This window comes from Mandrillus leucophaeus, unplaced genomic scaffold (assembly GCF_000951045.1).
Source record: "Mandrillus leucophaeus isolate KB7577 unplaced genomic scaffold, Mleu.le_1.0 Scaffold135, whole genome shotgun sequence".
Lineage (NCBI taxonomy): Eukaryota > Metazoa > Chordata > Mammalia > Primates > Cercopithecidae > Mandrillus > Mandrillus leucophaeus.
The window spans coordinates 2582652-2599324 of record NW_012101310.1 but is presented as its reverse complement, the minus strand read 5'-3'; the positions used below and the strand labels follow the sequence as shown (position 1 = coordinate 2599324).

The following is a 16673-nucleotide window of genomic DNA, read 5'->3' as shown; positions in this document are numbered from 1 at the left end:
GTTAGCCAGGATGGTCTCAGTCTCATGACCTCGTGATCCACCCACCTCGGCCTCCCAAAGTGCTGGGATTACAGGCGTGAGCCACCACGCCCGGCCAGTATATACTCATATTTTATGCATTTATGACATATCTAATTTTTTCTTAATTTTTTCAATATTTCTAGGCTATGCAGTTCATATGTAGGTTTCTCCAAATTGTCACAAGTCTCAAAAAAGTCAATATATTTATGGAAGAAATATCCAGGCCAGGCATGGTGGCTCATTCCTTGTAATCTCAGCACTGTGGGAGGCCCAGGCAGGAGGATTGCCTGAAGATGGAAGTTCAAGACCAGCCTGGGCAACATAGCAAGACACCATCTCTGTAGAAAAAATGAAGTTAGCGAGGCATGGTGGCACGTGCCTGTAGTCCTAGTTACTCAGGAGGCTAAGGCAGGAGGATTGCTCGAGCCCAGGAGCTCGAGGCTGCAGTGAACTGGGATTGCACCACTGCACTCCAGCCTGGACGACAGCCAGACGCCATCCCAAAGAAGAAAAATTGCCAACATGTACATGGACCCTCGAAGTTCAAACTTGTGTTGCTCTCAAGGGTCAACCTTGTACATATACAAGGGAGACAAATGAAAAAGAATCAACGTTGATAATTGTTGAAGCTGTGATTGTGGAAGCTCATTAGGTAATGCACACACGTGTGTGTGTTTAAAATTTTTCATAATAAACATTTTTTATACAAAAAAAAAAAAAACTATTCCAAGGAGTTTAGGGGATGCGAGTCAGGGACAGACAGACAATCATTAAGAAGTATAATAGAGCAGAAGAGTGAAGGCCCAGCGGCTGCGCAGGGCCGAGGCCAGACTGACTGGATCAGCTAAATGAAGATAGGCCAGGTGCAGTGGCTCATGCCTGTAATTCCAGCACTTTGGGAGGCTGAGGCGGGCAGATCGCTTGAGCTCTGGAGTTCAAGACCAGCCTGGACAACATGGTGAAACCCCATCTCTACAAAAAAAAAAAAAAAAAAAAGCAAACAAAAAAATTAGCCAGGCGTGGTGGTGCGCATCTATAATCTCAGCTACTGGGAGGCTGAGGAGGGAGAATCACTTGCACCTGGGAGTCAAGGCTGCTGTGAGCCAAGATCACACCAGTGCACTCCAGCCTGGGAAACAGGAGTGAGACCTTGTTTCAAAAATAAATAAATACGTACATACCTTGCCAATGCCAGTGCAGAGAGAGAGTGAGGTTCTAACCATGGGAAGGAGTCCGGGGTGGGCTGTCAGCACTGGCGGTCGGTGACAAGCCTAACAAAGAGGTGCCTATGTTGACATCCTTGTCTTGCACTGTTTGTTTTGGTATCTTTTTATTATAGTCTAATAACCATTAGGTAGCTCATTATCCTAACCAAGCACACAGGAAGCCGAAAGAAAACACCACCACTTTTGGAAACTATTGGAAACTATGCTCGGAGGGAGTCCCAGCCTCCTTTCAAACTGTGCCCAAGAACAGAGCAAGATGCAAAGCCAGGGGAAGCAAGGGGGGAAGCAGGCTGGGAGGGAGGGGCCCCAGCCTCAGGGTGGGGGTGACGGAGAGAAGGCCCCCTTTCCCCACAAGACTCTATGCCCTGGGAGGGGGTGAAGCCAAATACAGAGAACATTCCAGAAGGAGACAGCCCACATGCACAGGGATGGGTGTTCCAAATGACATGCCACTGCCCAAAAGTGTTTACTAAGGAAACCAATTCATCTGGTTTGCTTGGAATGTTCACGGTTTTAGCACTGAAAGTCCCATATTTCAGGAAATCCATCAGTATCCAGTAAGCCTGGATGGCTGGTCACCCTACCTACCACTGTCTCGTGCAACACTGGACTGGCCAGGTGAGGGGGCACAGCGCTGAGCAGGAGCAGCTACAGGGTGGGGAGTTAGGGCACTCTGGATAAGAGGCTAAGAGCCATCCCCAGGCAGTGACCATCCCTGCTCCCATCCCCTTCAACACCACAGCTGCAGTAGTGGCCTCTTCAACCCGGGACACCGGAGTCAGCTGCCCAGGGACCATGATGGCACCTCACACCTCCTCATCTGTCCTGCTAGGAAGGGGGTCTGCAGACAGAACAGCTTCAACCCTGGACATGCTCTCCTCTGATGCTTGCTGCCCCTCCAATTTACATTTATACTTAAATATGTACTTATACACGTGTGTATTATATGCATATATATTATGTATACATTCTTTAAGCACTTGCTATGAGCATTTTCTCATTTAATCTTCATAAAAACTCTGTGATGTAGTAATGATCCCACTCAATGAATACATGAGGAAATTAAGGCCCAGAGAAGTAATTCATCCAAGGCCAAATACAGAAATAGCAATATACCTCACATAGCTACCTTATAGAGTTGTGTGGGGAATAAGTGAATTGCTGTATATATAAAGCGCTTAGAAGAGTGCCTGACATGGAGGGAGTAATAAATAAGGGTTTGACTTATGGATGGTATTACTCTGCCGCACTGCCATGCCCTGCAGAGGGTGGGGGACTAGCCTGAACTTTGTAAAAATAAATAAATAAATCATTTGATTATTTGCATTGCAAAATAATTCACTCTAGGGTTCCTCTGCAAGCCAGGTCACTTGGTGTTACAAACTGATTTGAGTATAAAGTCAGAGGCACCTAAGCAAAGCAACTCACATCCTCAAAAACCTTCAACGTCGAGTTCCCCTGGACACTCAAGGCAGGCCTCTCACTGCTCATTGCCCTAAGCAGAGATGCTCATCTTCGCAGAGGACAGAGGGCGTACTCAACCTGATCTCTCACAGCAGCTCAGGGAACAGGCTCATCCTCCTGGCTGTCTGCTTCTCTAGGCCTGAATCACATAGCAACCTCTTCAGAGCCTTCCAGGCTCAGAATCTCCTGCTCATTGCACAGGTGAGGAACTCAAGATGTCAAATATGGGAGAGTCTCATACCTGCCTTGACAGCAGCTTCCTTGGACAGCTCCTAGGAAAGCCCTCCCTGCAGACCACAGAGGCGCCCCTCAGTGTACTGTTCCCAGTAGCAAGGATGCCCACCCGCCAGTCATCCTGAGGAGCAACAGCTGCCCACATTCTCAGGTTAGTGTGGGCCAGGACAGGAGCCAGCGTGCCTTTCAGAATCATAGGCAATTTTGCTGACCTCAGTGTATGCATCAGCATCTTGAAAACTGGCTACTCAACATCTCACACCCAGCTTCCCCAAGCACAGACCGGTAAAGGTTTATAGAGGTGAAAACCTTTTCACCCTCCTTGCACTGATATTCATCATTCTCCTCTCATCACGGTGGCAGCAGGCATTGCATGAAAAGCAACAGGGCGGCTGGGCACGGTGGCTCAAGCCTGTAATCCCAGCACTTTGGGAGGCCGAGACGGGCGGATCACGAGGTCAGGAGATCGAGACCATCCTGGCTAACACGGTGAAACCCCGTCTCTACTAAAAAAAAAAAAAAAAATACAAAAAACCAGCCGGGCGAGGTGGCGGGCGCCTGTAGTCCCAGCTACTCGGGAGGCTGAGGCAGGAGAATGGCGTAAACCCGGGAGGCGGAGCTTGCAGTGAGCTGAGATCCGGCCACTGCACTCCAGCCTGGGTGACAGAGCGAGACTCCGTCTCAAAAAAAAAAAAAAAAAAAAAAAAAACAAGCTCTTTTGCCTCTGTTTGAGATGTCGGGCCCGGGATAGGGGTAAGTCCTGTTGTGGACTCCTGGCATTTTGTAACATAGGGTGCGCACCCATAGGCATTGGAAAGTTCCAAGGAGTGTCCCTGCCATCTTGCAACCAAGGGTGTTTTCTAAGTCTGCATGTGCCCCCTCCAACATCGAGAACACAGAGAGTTCCCAGATCGAATTACTAAGGCCTGCACTGAACAGAGCCAGTGTAGCGTGAGTCAGCCAGAGGGTCCGATCCAGTCTTTGGCAACCCATCCCCACCACCGTGGCACCACCACACACCTCCACCAACCCAGAAACTCCAGGTCCTCTGATTTCTGAGCCTGGGTCAGGAGAAGCTGCCCTGCCCCGGCATCAACGGAACGCACGCCTCCATGAAACTTGAAGACAGACTGCAGAGAAGCATCATGAATTTTTCACAAGATTCATCTCATCGTGGCTGAGCGCAGCTGAGAAAGCCACATTCCGAGGACCCGTGCCAACAGCTCACAAAGAGTTAACCCATTAGGCCATCGCCTGGTGAGCTCATCCATCCCTGCTGGAGCCTGCTCAGTTGCTGGGATTCACAGCACACCGACTTCTGGATGTGGTCAGGGTGGCTTTCTCTGGCTGGCATGGACTTGAGCAGAAACTCATTGCCGGCTTCCTCCTTGCACGAGCACCGAGTGATTCCCAGGTCCCCCATCCTCCCCTGGGACGTCGAGGACAGTAAGTAAGGAGGGAACGTTTCCCTCTGCCCTTCCTTCCACCTCGCTGGAGGAAAGAGCTGGTTTTAACTTTGTTTTGGAGCGTGTTGTCATTGAACTGGGGTTGGAAGGCAAGTAGGAACAACAAGCAGAGGAGAGGGGGCTATGCCCCGGGAGGGGGTGAAGCCAGCCTAGAGGCACTGCCTGCTGAGGGTCTTGGCAGACAGGGGTGGCTGGAGGAAGGGGGCCGCCCCTTGCTGGGTACTGGGAAGAAGGGGATTTGTGGGCAGAGGGCTGCTTCTGTCCTGCGTGTAGAGCATCCAGCCTTCACCGTTAGCAGCCATTATGGGAAGGGCTGGGCAGGGACTATCCTATCAAATCTAGGCGGGAGAAGGAGCAAAAAAAGCCAGACCATAAAATGCAAGGCCACCCCCAGACCCCAGAGGACATGGGCGGAATCTCCGACCCAGGCCATCCTCCTGGGCACCCCGTATCAGACCTCAGCAGCTGCCAATGCCTTCCTCCTACAGCTGTGGCAGGTGCCTGGGGCAGGTGCCAGAAAAACAACGTAGGGTGCGCTGGCTGCCTCGGGAGTTTTATCTCAGAAAGGGGGAACAAGGCAGGCACATGCAAACACAGACAAAGACGTGGCTCAGTCAGGCAACTGTGTGCCGTGGGGACCCTATATCCGGGTAAAGCCAGACGTGATCACACACATGATCGCCCAAGTTATTTTTCTACCCTGTCGCTGGCCAGGGTCTGGGCACCAGCTGGGTAGCCCGACGAGGGAGGTGAGTGGCACCCTCCAGGTTGACTGTGACCTTTGGGGAACTTCCCTTCCTAGAAGCGCTATGAGCAGCTGACAGATGGGTGGCCATGGCCATGGTGACAGCAGCAGCTTACTCAGAAACTCTCTAGCTTCTACTTTATCAGCCCAGACACTTGGCTCCCACTCACCTTCTCAGAAGGGTGGACAGTCACCAACAGAATGTCCTGGTGAGGGGAAGACAGCACCGCCAGAGAAGACAAGGGACTCTGAGGACGACCACTGGCAAGCTGGAGATGGGTGGGGCATTAATGGGGACTCTGTGAGGGAAACAGGAGGACCCTCCACTTCTCACCACTCTGGGCCTTCCACAGGAATAATACATGGTGTTACTCCCACCACTTCCATCCTGCCTTCCCCGCTTCTCCCCCAGACTCCCCTCACTGAGCCCAGCCTCCCAGCAGTGAGGTAATGTGTGCCTCTCTCCTCTGCTTTCAGCTCTTGCAACTCCCAGAATAGCCCAGGTGCTATCGGAGCTCTGTAGATGGAGGGACCTGAGGGGCAGAAACTCGGGAAGGGCCAGATAACTCCAGGTCCACGCACAGCAGCACAGCGGAACCTCTTACAATATTAAGGTCACCAGATGTATTGCCAGATACCCAATTCAATTTGTTTTTGATGATGAATAAATTTTTTTGCATGCATTGCTCCCATGCAATATTGAAACATTCTTATACGAAAAAGGTATCCATTGTTGATCTGAGGCTGAAATGTAACCAGACACCTTGTAGTTTTATTCTCTAAATCTGACAACCCTATTAATACCAACCGTATTTCAGCACGTTCAAAGGAGGACAGCACCAGGGAAAGGCTGGGGAGTGAGTTCGGAGGTGGAGATGTACAGGTACGGGGTGGTGGAATGCAAGTGAAGAAAACAAGTAGAAAAAAAAAGCAGGGCCCTTTCCTTGAGAAAGCATAAATAAAAGAGCAGGGCTGGTCGGGCACAGTAACTCACGCCGGTAATCCTAACAGTTTGGGAGGCTGAGGGAGGTGGATCACCTGAGGTCAGGAGTTCAAGGCCAGCCTGGCCAACGTGGCAAAACCCCGTCTCTACTAAAAATACAAAAATTAGCCAGGCGTGGTGGCAGCACCTGTAATCTCAGCTACTTGAGAGGCTGAGGCAGGAGAATCACTTGAACCTGGGAGGTGGAGGTTGCAGTGAGCTAAGATCATACCAGTTCACTCTAGCCTGGGCAAAAGAGCAAAACTCCATCATAAAATATAATATAATAAAATAAAATAAAAGCAGGATTTGGAGGCCGGCAGCTCTGAGCCTCTGTTCCTAGCTGCAAAATGGGAATGCTAATAGTATTACCCTCTTGGAGTGGAGGATTAAAAGAGACTCCCCAGGCAAAGAAATTGGCACACGCCAGGCATCTTATGCTGGATTTGTGGCATGGTGACAGTGGTGACTTTGAGGCCGCTGTGCCACAGGCCCCTTGCTGGCCTCTTGCTGCTTGCTGGCCCCAGCTCGGGGACCCTGGCATCCTTGGCAGCTCCACCCAACATTCCTGGGCCTATCTCCTCAGCCAAGGCTGTAGTTCCGTTCACTGTGTCCCACCTCGGGTGTCCTCCCCATTTGCTTTTCCCATAATTTTGAAAAGAAACATTAAAACTGCCCCAAAGAGGGGTGGGATAGACTTGAACACAGAGTCTGGAGCCAGGCAGGCTGCAAAACTCACATTCCAATCCAGATGCTCTCCTCACCTGTGAGTCATCTTGAGCAAGTCACTTATACCTCTCTGATCCTCAGTTTCCTCACCGGCAAAGTGGGGCAAGAATATAGCTTCCCCAGCCGGGCGCGGTGGCTCAAGCCTGTAATCCCAGCACTTTGGGAGGCCGAGACGGGCGGATCACGAGGTGAGGAGATGGAGACCATCCTGGCTAACATGGTGAAACCCCGTTTCTACTAAAAAATACAAAAAAACTAGCCAGGCGAGGTGGCGGGTGCCTGTAGTCCCAGCTACTCGGGAGGTTGAGGCAGGAGAATGTTGTGAACCCGGGAGGCGGAGCTTGCAGTGAGCCAAGATCCGGCCACTGCACTCCAGCCTGGACGACAGAGTGAGACTCTGTCTCAAAAAAAAAAAAAAAAAGAATATAGCTTCCCCAGAGGAGTGACTAGGTGGGAGGATGAAATGAGGCAATGCAGACAAAGCATTTAGCGCGGTTCCCGCCACACACTAAGCATTTGATAAATGGTCGTTATTATTATTGTAGAAAAAGCACCTGCCTTCCCCAGCCACACGGCTTCTTTGGCCTTGGAGAAGCAGCTGAGGTACATTGGAGATTTTTGTAGGAACTTCGGCCAGCAGAAGGAAGCCTGCCTTGGCGAGGTGAGCGGTCACTCAGGCCAAAGAAGGGAGGCAGGGAGGATTTGGTCAGTGTGTCCTGCCTTTGCCCCTTCACAGCTGCCTCCATGCCGCCTTGTGAGCTGCTTCCTTCCTAACACCTGGCTGTAAGATCAAAGGGAGTTTTTTACAACCACCGGGTGGGAAGGAACAGAACCAGTGACTTGGTAAAGCAGTACGAGTCAGGTTCTAACCTTCTGTAGTTAAAACAAAACAAAACAAAAAAAAAAGGCTGGGCACGGTGGCTCACTCCTGTAATCTCAATACTTTAGGAGGCCAAGGCGGGCGGATCATGAGGTTAGGAGATTGAGACCATCATGGCTAACACGGTGAAACCCCATCTCTACTAAAAATACAAATAATTAGCCAGGCATGGTGGCTGGCACCTGTAGTCCCAGCTACTTGGGAGGCTGAGGCAGGAGAACGGTGTGAACCTGGGAGGTGGAGGTTGCAGTGAGCTGAGATCGTGCCACTGCACTTCAGCCTAGACGACAAGAGCGAAACTCCGTCTCAAAAAAAAAAAAAAAAAAAAAAAAACAGAATCAGAACATCGCCAGCACCTCAAAAGTCCCCATTCCAGTCACTACCACCACCAAATGCAGCCACTATCCTAACCTCTCATAGCATAGACTGTTTTACATGTATTTGAATTTTATGGAAATGAGATCACATCGCATGCATTCTTTTTCTGTCTGGCTTCTCATTGCTATATAGTCCCAGACCAGCACTGTTTCTTGGTGCCAGCCTGCAGCCTTCTCAGCCTGGTTGTATACTATAATTAAGTCCCCACCCAGTTGAACACTTCCTGTTCCTGAGCTCCCTCACTCCCAGATGGCGGCTCCCAGGAGCAAGCCCTTCCCTGCCCAGCCCCAGCTATTTTCTCTGGCACCACTGAGAATCCCTGCATTTTAATTCCTTCATCACAACCTTTCCAACCTCAGGAAACAGCAATCATATCTCTCCATGTCTTCACTGAAAAGGACTAGAAATGACTACTGAGAAAAAGAAATTCTGCTTAAGATGATCAAACACCCTCATATGAGACCAGATTGCAATAACCAGCTGAAGGTCTCCTAACAGCTTTATGAACCCATCCCTGCCCCTCAGCACACAGAGAAAAAAAAAAAAAAATCACTTTTTAAATGGCTGCTTCGCTTATGCAAATATACCACAGGCTCCAAAGGGAAGTACACACTGGGTGTCTACGGTTACAAAAGCACCTTGTAATATTTTCAGAGTCGTAGGAAGCAGAGATCCAAACTGTAACATCACCAAGGCCAAATTCTGAAGGCCTTGGTTACAACTCCGCTGTCCCCCTGTTAAAGGGGAGGGATCTGTAACTGCTTGTTCTAGAGAATGGAATCATTATTCTTGGGGTCGGGGGTGACACTAGTTCAGAAAAGTTCAGGCCTGAGCAGTGAGGAATGGAATGAGCAGGTTGGAGAGATTCAGCTGAAACTGACACCGTCGGAAGGATTGAAGGAGAACGCATTCAGTAAAGGACCCCTCTCTGTGTAGAAGTGCCTTGGTCAAGCGGAAGGGGCAGGTTGCAGATAAATGTAACAAGTATCAGGACTTGGGAGCCACCAGCTCCAGACACCAACTCCTTTATCCCAAGCTGTCTTTAACTCCTGGCCAGTAACATGGTTTCCCAAAGTGCACCCCACCACAGATCTGAGTCTAATTCCAGCCTCCCTCGCAGGCATCCTATTTGAGTTGGGGAAGGTGGTTTCATTGTGACCAGGATGAATAGTCCACCTTCCCCGATACAATTTTCTGCTATGGAAAGAAATCTCTCGCATCCCACTCACAAACAGGAATATTTGTAAATGCTGATGTGAGTAGGCTGTGAGTAGCCAAACAGGAAACAGAAGAAGAAGACAGAGGAGGAAGCGCAGGATTCTTGGCCAGGAAAGAGGGTAGAAGCCAAGGTCCAGAGGCTTTGATCTGAAGAGGGAAAAAGAGCAGAAGCCTAGGAGAACTGCTTAAGGAAAGTCATCCCAAGCAGGCAGGGGACCCTCAGAGAACAGCCAGAGAGCTTGAGGACTCGGGGTACAGGAGGAGAGAGCCTGCGGACTCTGTCCCAGACAGCAGCAAGCGACTGAGCTTACTGCAGGGAAGGATCCAGGCTCCTGCTAGAAGATAAATAAGTGTGTAAGTGGTTTCTATGTAAGTGGAGAAGGTCCTGCGTTTGTCCTTAGCAACCAGTGGAAGGGAGAGGAGGGGAAACAAGGGAGAGAGAGTTGTTCATTTACTTACTCATTCAGTTAAAGATAAGCTAAATCTCTGGGGTACAGAGCACTGTACAGACACCTTGGAGACATCTGAAAGATGAATCAGGGCAGTACCTTTGTGACACCTCCAGGCAGGGAACCTGGGCTCTCTCAAACAGAACCTATCCTCAGGAAGTATCTAATATCAATCGTTTACATCTTATGACCTTGTTGTAAATACGTAGACCTTTGCCTTGAAGCCACATTTCTGATTATGAAATGTAAGGCTTTAATCGAGGCTGGGTGCGGTGGCTCACACCTATAATCCCAGCACTTTGGGAGGCTAAGGAGGGTGGATCACCTGAGGTCAGGAGTTCGAGACCAGCCTGACCAACATGGTGAAACCCTGTCTCTACTGAAAACACAAAAATCAGCTGGGTGTGGTGGCGAGTGCCTGTAATCTCAGCTACTCAGGAGGCTGAGGCAGGAGAATCGCTGGAACCCGGGAGGCGGAGGTTGCAGTGAGCCGAGATCGCACCTTTGCACTCCAGCCTGGGCGACAAGAGCAAAACTACACATAAAAAAAAGAAAAGAAAAGAAAAGAAATCCTTTAATCTGACATTAAAATAATTTGAGAAAGCATTGGTATGGTGAAGTATTTGGTGGGCAAGCAGTACTTCTCTACAGCCCAGCCCTGAAATTGCTCTACATGGATGACCATCCACCTTTCCTGAGTTGGGGTCAGAGATGAGGGAGTCCCAGTGGCTGAGAGCCATACAGATGGGCTCTCGATGAGACACTGGAGTGGGCAGTTGAGTGAGACTCCATACCTTTCCAGGCCTAAGAATAGGAAGCTGGAAATTGGCCTCAATGTAATTAACATGGAGGGTGGGGAAGGGTAGCATTTAGATCTTAGAAGGTTGCACTGTGGGGGCTGGGCACGGTGACTCATGCCTGTAATCCCAGCACTTTGGGAGGCCGAGGTGGGCGGATCACCTGAGGTCGGGAATTTGAGACCAGCCTGACCAACATGGAGAAACCCTGCCTCTACTAAAAATACAAAATTAGCTGGGTATGGTGGTGTATGCCTGTAATCCCCACTACTCAGGAGGCTGAGACAGGAGGATTGCTTGAACCTGGGAGGCAGAGGTTGTGGTGAGCTGAGATCACTCCATTGCACTCCAGCCTGGGCAACAAGAGTGAAACTCCATCTCAAAAACAGGAAAAAAGGTTGCACTGTGAACCTGAGACCTCACTGTCATCTGCTGACAGAGCACATGAAAGCCCAGGCTGCACGAAACGGTGTTCTCCAACCTGTGCAAAGCCCGGTAGGAGTAACGGGTTCACATCTGAGCTTGGGCAGTTCCTTATCGTGTGATCTTCAAGACGTTGCTTCACCTCTCTGAAGCTTCATTATCTCATCTGTAAAACAGAACTAATGCCTAATTCACAGGTTTATTGTGAGTTTCAGTTTAATAAAGGAAGTGTTTGATGCAGTGTCTGGCACAGGACACGCATGCAGAATTTATCTATAAAGCATCACTCTTCTAATAGACAAACGGTATCATTTATGGAGTACTTGCCATATGCTAGGCATTATTTCAGTGCATTACACCACTTAACTCACATGACCTTTTTGAAAATTCTATGAAAGAAGTAACGTTATCCTCATCTTATAGGTAAGAAAACTGAGACAAAGAGAGGTTGAGTAGTTCCATCAAGATCAGACAGCTAGAAAGTGGTTGGGTCTGAAAATAAAATGCCATTCAATAAACTATAGCTGACCGGGCGCAGTGGCTCATGCCTGTAATCCCAGCACTTTGAGAGACCGAGGCGGGCGGATAACTTGAGGTCAGGAGTTCAAGACCAGCCTGGTCAACATGGTGAAAACCTGTCTCTACTAAAAATACAGAAATCAGCCAGGCTTCATGGTGGGAGCCTGTAATCCCAGCTACTCAGGAGGCTGAGGCAGAAGAATCACTTGAACCTGGGAGGTGGAGGTTGCAGTGAGCTGAGGTTACACCACTGCACTCCAGCCTGGGTGACAGAGGGAGACTCTCTCTCAAAAAGAAAGAAAGAAAAAAACTATAGCTTTTGTTTGTTTCTAAAATGGCATCACTTGTTTTAAATATTAAAAGCTATTGAATAAATATTTAAATAGTGATCCTTGTTTTAAATAGTAAAAGCTATTGAATAAAATGTTGTAATAGGTATCTATCACAAAAAAAAAAAAAAAACAAACCAGCGTGGGTGCTTACTTATGTAAATGAAATTCAACTCACTTTCTTTTTTGGCTTCAGCTCAAAGACCTTGTTCACCCTCCACTGAGAGTGGGGCTAGAGATGGATGCTGAGTACAGGAAGGGTGTGTGAGGATTCCTTTGGCTCCACTCTTGTTGCCAACTTTTGCCGGTCCTAGGTGCCCAGTCCTGAGCAATCATGACGATGGAGACTCTCCCCAAGGTTCTAGAGGTCGATGAGAAGTCTCCGGAAGCCAAGGACCTGCTGCCCAGCCAGACCGCCAGCTCCCTGTGCATCAGCTCCAGGAGCGAGTCTGTCTGGACCACCACCCCCAGGAGTAACTGGGAAATCTACCGCAAGCCCATCGTCATCATGTCGGTGGGCGGTGCCATCCTGCTTTTTGGCGTGGTCATCACCTGCTTGGCCTACACCTTGAAGCTGAGTAAGAATAATCTCTCCATCCTCAAAATGGTAGGGCCCGGCTTCCTGTCCCTGGGACTCATGATGCTGGTGTGCGGGCTGGTGTGGGTGCCCATCATCAAAAAGAAACAGAAGCACAGACAGAAGTCGAATTTCTTACGCAGCCTCAAGTCCTTCTTCCTGACTCGCTGATGGTGGTTTCCGCATCTCCCTGCCACCTTGACTGGGAGAAGATCTGACGACCATATCCGACATCCCCTTCTCCTCTGTGGGGTGCCATAAAACTGATCCAGGAAAATGCTCTTCCTGACCCAGTGGGGAAGACAGAGCTCAGGGCTCCATCCTCCATGCAGCCGGGAATGTTGCCAGATATATCCACTTTATCTCTGTTCTGACTGATGCTTCCTTGGATCTTGGCTGTGGCCTTCCCTTTCGTCACTCTAACCCCCTGCCTCTGCGTCCAGACATCATTCATCCAACGCTCTCTACCAAGTGCAATGCATGCTGGGAAATTCTTCGGGGGTGGGCTATGCCCCAGGGAGAACTTCTTGTTTACATATCTGAGTGCCAGAGCTGGATTCTTCATTTGCATCCTTCTGGAACCAAAACTGACCCATGGAGGTCTTTTACAGAGGAGGGAGGGACGGCTGAGTTCTGACCCATTGGGTTTGACAGCCCCAGCTCCCTCAGCAGACTTTCAAGATCACAAGTATCAAACATTCCAAAGACTGAACAATGAAGGGAGGCCTGGGAAAAACACTCTCCAAGATGACACGTGCCCCTGGACATGGCAACATGACTCTAGGGGTTTGTCAGCTGAAGAAGTTTAACTCCTAATTATATAATATTTACATCAGAGGGGTAGGCTAGGGGATGTCACGGTTTCTGCTTGACCTTCTAACTCCTCATTGACCACTTTCTTTGAACTTGGTCGTTAGCCGAGGAAGAATGCATGTTGCCCTAATTTCTTTCCTACCCCTGCCTCTACCTCTGCGTCTAGAACAGCAAAATGGAAAGATACGGAGGGATCCTGTAAGATTGTTTTCCCCTTCACGTCTATCAAGATCAAAATGGAGAGGATCAAGTTCCATATCCGAATGATCTGTAGGTTTCTAGAGATGGAATTCACGCTAGAAAATCCCAACTTCTGTTATCCCTGCCCCCGCCCAACAAAAAAGTCAATACTTATTCAGTGTCCCGCTCTGGGATAAGCCCTGGCTGGGAGCAAGACACGATCCCTGCTGTCTTCTTGCTTCCCAAGGTGAGAGAGGCAGCCAAGCCAACCAGCAAAATGCAGGTGGTTGTGGGAACACAGGAGGCGTCTACCCTAAACTTGAGAGAGGACGGAGAAATTCCTGGAGGCCATGTCCTCCAACCCAAAAACGAAAGGAAGGATAAGAGTTGCCAAAGAGAGGAAAGAACAGCATTGGAAGCAGCAGGCGCTGCCATGTGTGTGCAGGAGCAGCTTGGGGAAGGAGAAGCACGATGGAATTAGGAAACTGCACGGCCACTTGTCTGACTCCCAGATGTTTTTACTTCATCCCTCTCTTGCCCGACTTCCCACCTCTTCCCCAAGTGCCTAGTGTAGCTTCTCCTGGAGGCACATTGAGGGCCTCCTGGGGTCTATGGTAGAGACGGGAAGTGGGTTTCCAGAGGGCCTGCCAAGCAGAGAGTCCCTGAGAGGTAAGTGCTTCTGTAACTCCCTGTGGCAATCAAGAGGCCCATAGGTGAAGGAACAGAAGTGGTACCTGTGAGGGGGCCAGTCACACTGCCCTAGGCCAAGCCAAAGACTCCTGGAGAGCATTTGGTAATGAGGTGTGAGAGGAGAGCATCCTGCACCAGAATCACCCTTGTCTTGAGGTAATTCTCTTCACTCCTCAGCCTTGTGGCCTCCCCAGTCACCATGGCCCTCCAGATATCCCCATCCTCCATGGCAGTTCCATATGCAGAGCCAGAATCCATCCTTATTCCCTCTGCACTGTGGGAAAATCCATGGATGCAAGCACTTTTGTCATAGGGACCACCCCTTACCTGACCCACCCACGGAGTCAGAGTTTGGGGAACTCATGACCGTTGAGGCTCACCCAGGATGGCCATAGCCTTCATGCAGACCCATGCCAGTGTGGCCAGGTCTCTAGCTCACCTCTAGCCCTGCACACAGGCAGTCAGGACCAATCTTGGGAGCATTGCAAGTGCTATGTCATTAATCATAGTTTTAGTGCCTCAGTGACAAACCTTGCAGATCATTTTTCTTCTTCTGACATGAATGCAGATTTGAGATTGGCCCTATAATATCACCCTTGCATTTCTCGATGCGTTCTTAAATGGGAGCAAATGGGATGGGCCCCAACTCACTCACTGGAAACCCATACTCCGGGTGCCTCATTTCCTCTGCCCAGGAGCTTGTAGCCTGGGCACAGCTATATGAGGAGGGCCCATTTGGATGCTGCTATCACGGATGTCTTAGTGGAAGGAAGTTTGAGGACAACCACAACTCTAGAAGTCCAGGTTCTGGATTCACTTTGCAGACTCTAGCAGTACCTGCCTCCATTCCCTGCCCACTCAAGCTAGTTTCTCAGCAGAGAAAACATGAGGAAATATCCCCAAACATTGTCATCCCCACTGGGATCCTCCACATGAGTGTGGGCTGGAAATGTTCCAGGGTCACACTGAGGCAGGACATTGAGGTATTTGCCAATGCCTGTTGCCCCATGGAAGGCTGAAGTATGGATGCACCTGATCTGGGAATGCAGCCTAGGTCAGACTCCACATTTCTGCAACAAAGCATCACCTGCAATGACTCTTTTCATGTCAGTGGGTCAAAGGACAGAACCAGCTTCCATGTTTTCAGCTCACTAGATTGTATCATGCTCCCCATGGCTATTATGTTTGGGAGAGTTTGATCTAACCTGAAGCCTAAAGGAATCAATGTAATGTTGAATTGTATTCAATGTAACAGTGTCTGCTGTGTTTTCATTCCTCTCTTCAGGAATTTCAAGACTATGTCCACCAATTAATTCCTCTAAAATGCACCCCACCCTCCATTGCCACACATCCTTCTCCCCAGATTGCTACCTGGGAGAAAATGGACAGGATGGGTTTTGTGCATGGTTCCTCAGGCATCTTGTAGGAACTGATGACCCTACTTTGAGATGCTGACAGGGCAGAGACCAGCAGCTTCCAACTCTTTCCATCCCCAAAAGTCAAGTACTGAGACCAAAGAAAGAGATACCGAGAAAGAACTGTCCAGAATGAATCAGTGTTCCAGGGCAAGGCAGGCAGCTGCTCCAAGGTCAGCCTATCAATGTCCCCAGTAACTGACAAGTGCAGGCACAAGGAGCAGGTGCAGTTCAGCTCCCCGGTCTCCTTTCTTCTAAGCCCCTTCTCCCCATCTTCTGGGCCGACCTCCTCTGCCCCTTCAGCTTTTTAATCCTGACTCTCTTCCACTTGGCTTCCCACCAAATTCACTGTGGCCTTGACTTTCTGCTTGCGCTAGCTGGCTCAATCCATAAAGGAAAAAAGAAAGTAACTGGTGGTGTGTCTGGGTAGAACAAAGGATATTTTATTCCTCCTTCAATTCCTGCAACATTCCCAGAGTCATGACCTGCCTCCCAACCCTTCTTGACCCTCATACCCATCTCCTCACTGTCTCCTGCCCTCAGAGATCAGAGGACACCGGAAAACCAAAACCCAGAGCTCCAAACATGTCTGATATTAAACACGTGCAAGGAAACTGCCCAGCGGGTGTACCTGGGGATGCCGCTGGGTGGCACCAACCCTGTGCCATGGGGGGTTTGGAGGGTGAGGTTGGGGAGGAGAGGACAGAAGAAGGAAGGGTGATCAGAGGTGGTTGGCAAGGAGGCATTCTGGGGTGGTGTCTGAAGAGCAGAAGAATGAAATGATGATTGTTTATTGGGTGCTCACTAAGTCCCTGAAGAAAAATCTAAGCCCTTTATTCAGTGACTCATTCAATCCTTTCCAAAATCCTGTCCTGAAATACTGTTACCATCATCCTCACTTTACAGGTGAGATAAGTAAGGCAGAGGGACATCCAGCTAGGACAGTATGATTGAAACCCAGCTGGTGTAGCTGCAGAGGCCACGCCCACACCCTCCACCTCCACAGACTCTCTAAAGGCCTCTGAGGAGCAGCAGAAGGCACCAGCATCATCGAGATGGGGAAAGCGGAAAGGGAGCTGAGGTCACCAGACAGGCTGGGAGGGCACACCAGGCAAGGGCCCAGGACGGGGGTAAAATT

The 16673-nt window shown here is 49.7% G+C and overlaps 1 protein-coding gene across 1 annotated transcript; it reads left to right on the top strand.

Moving 5' to 3' along the window:
* Positions 1-3658: 3658 nt before the first annotated feature.
* Positions 3659-15372, top strand: PIRT (phosphoinositide-interacting regulator of transient receptor potential channels). The gene is made up of 2 exons (XM_011973182.1): positions 3659-4391; positions 12057-15372. Exon 2 carries the CDS (start codon positions 12195-12197, stop codon positions 12606-12608), a length of 414 nt encoding a protein of 137 aa, XP_011828572.1. The 5' UTR covers positions 3659-4391; positions 12057-12194; the 3' UTR covers positions 12609-15372.
* The last annotated feature ends 1301 nt before the right edge of the window (positions 15373-16673 follow it).

What these genes read in the sequence shown, in the direction of transcription:
- PIRT (XM_011973182.1), top strand. Translation starts at nt 12,195, where the DNA reads ATGACGATGGAGACTCTCCCCAAGGTTCTAGAGGTCGATGAGAAGTCT.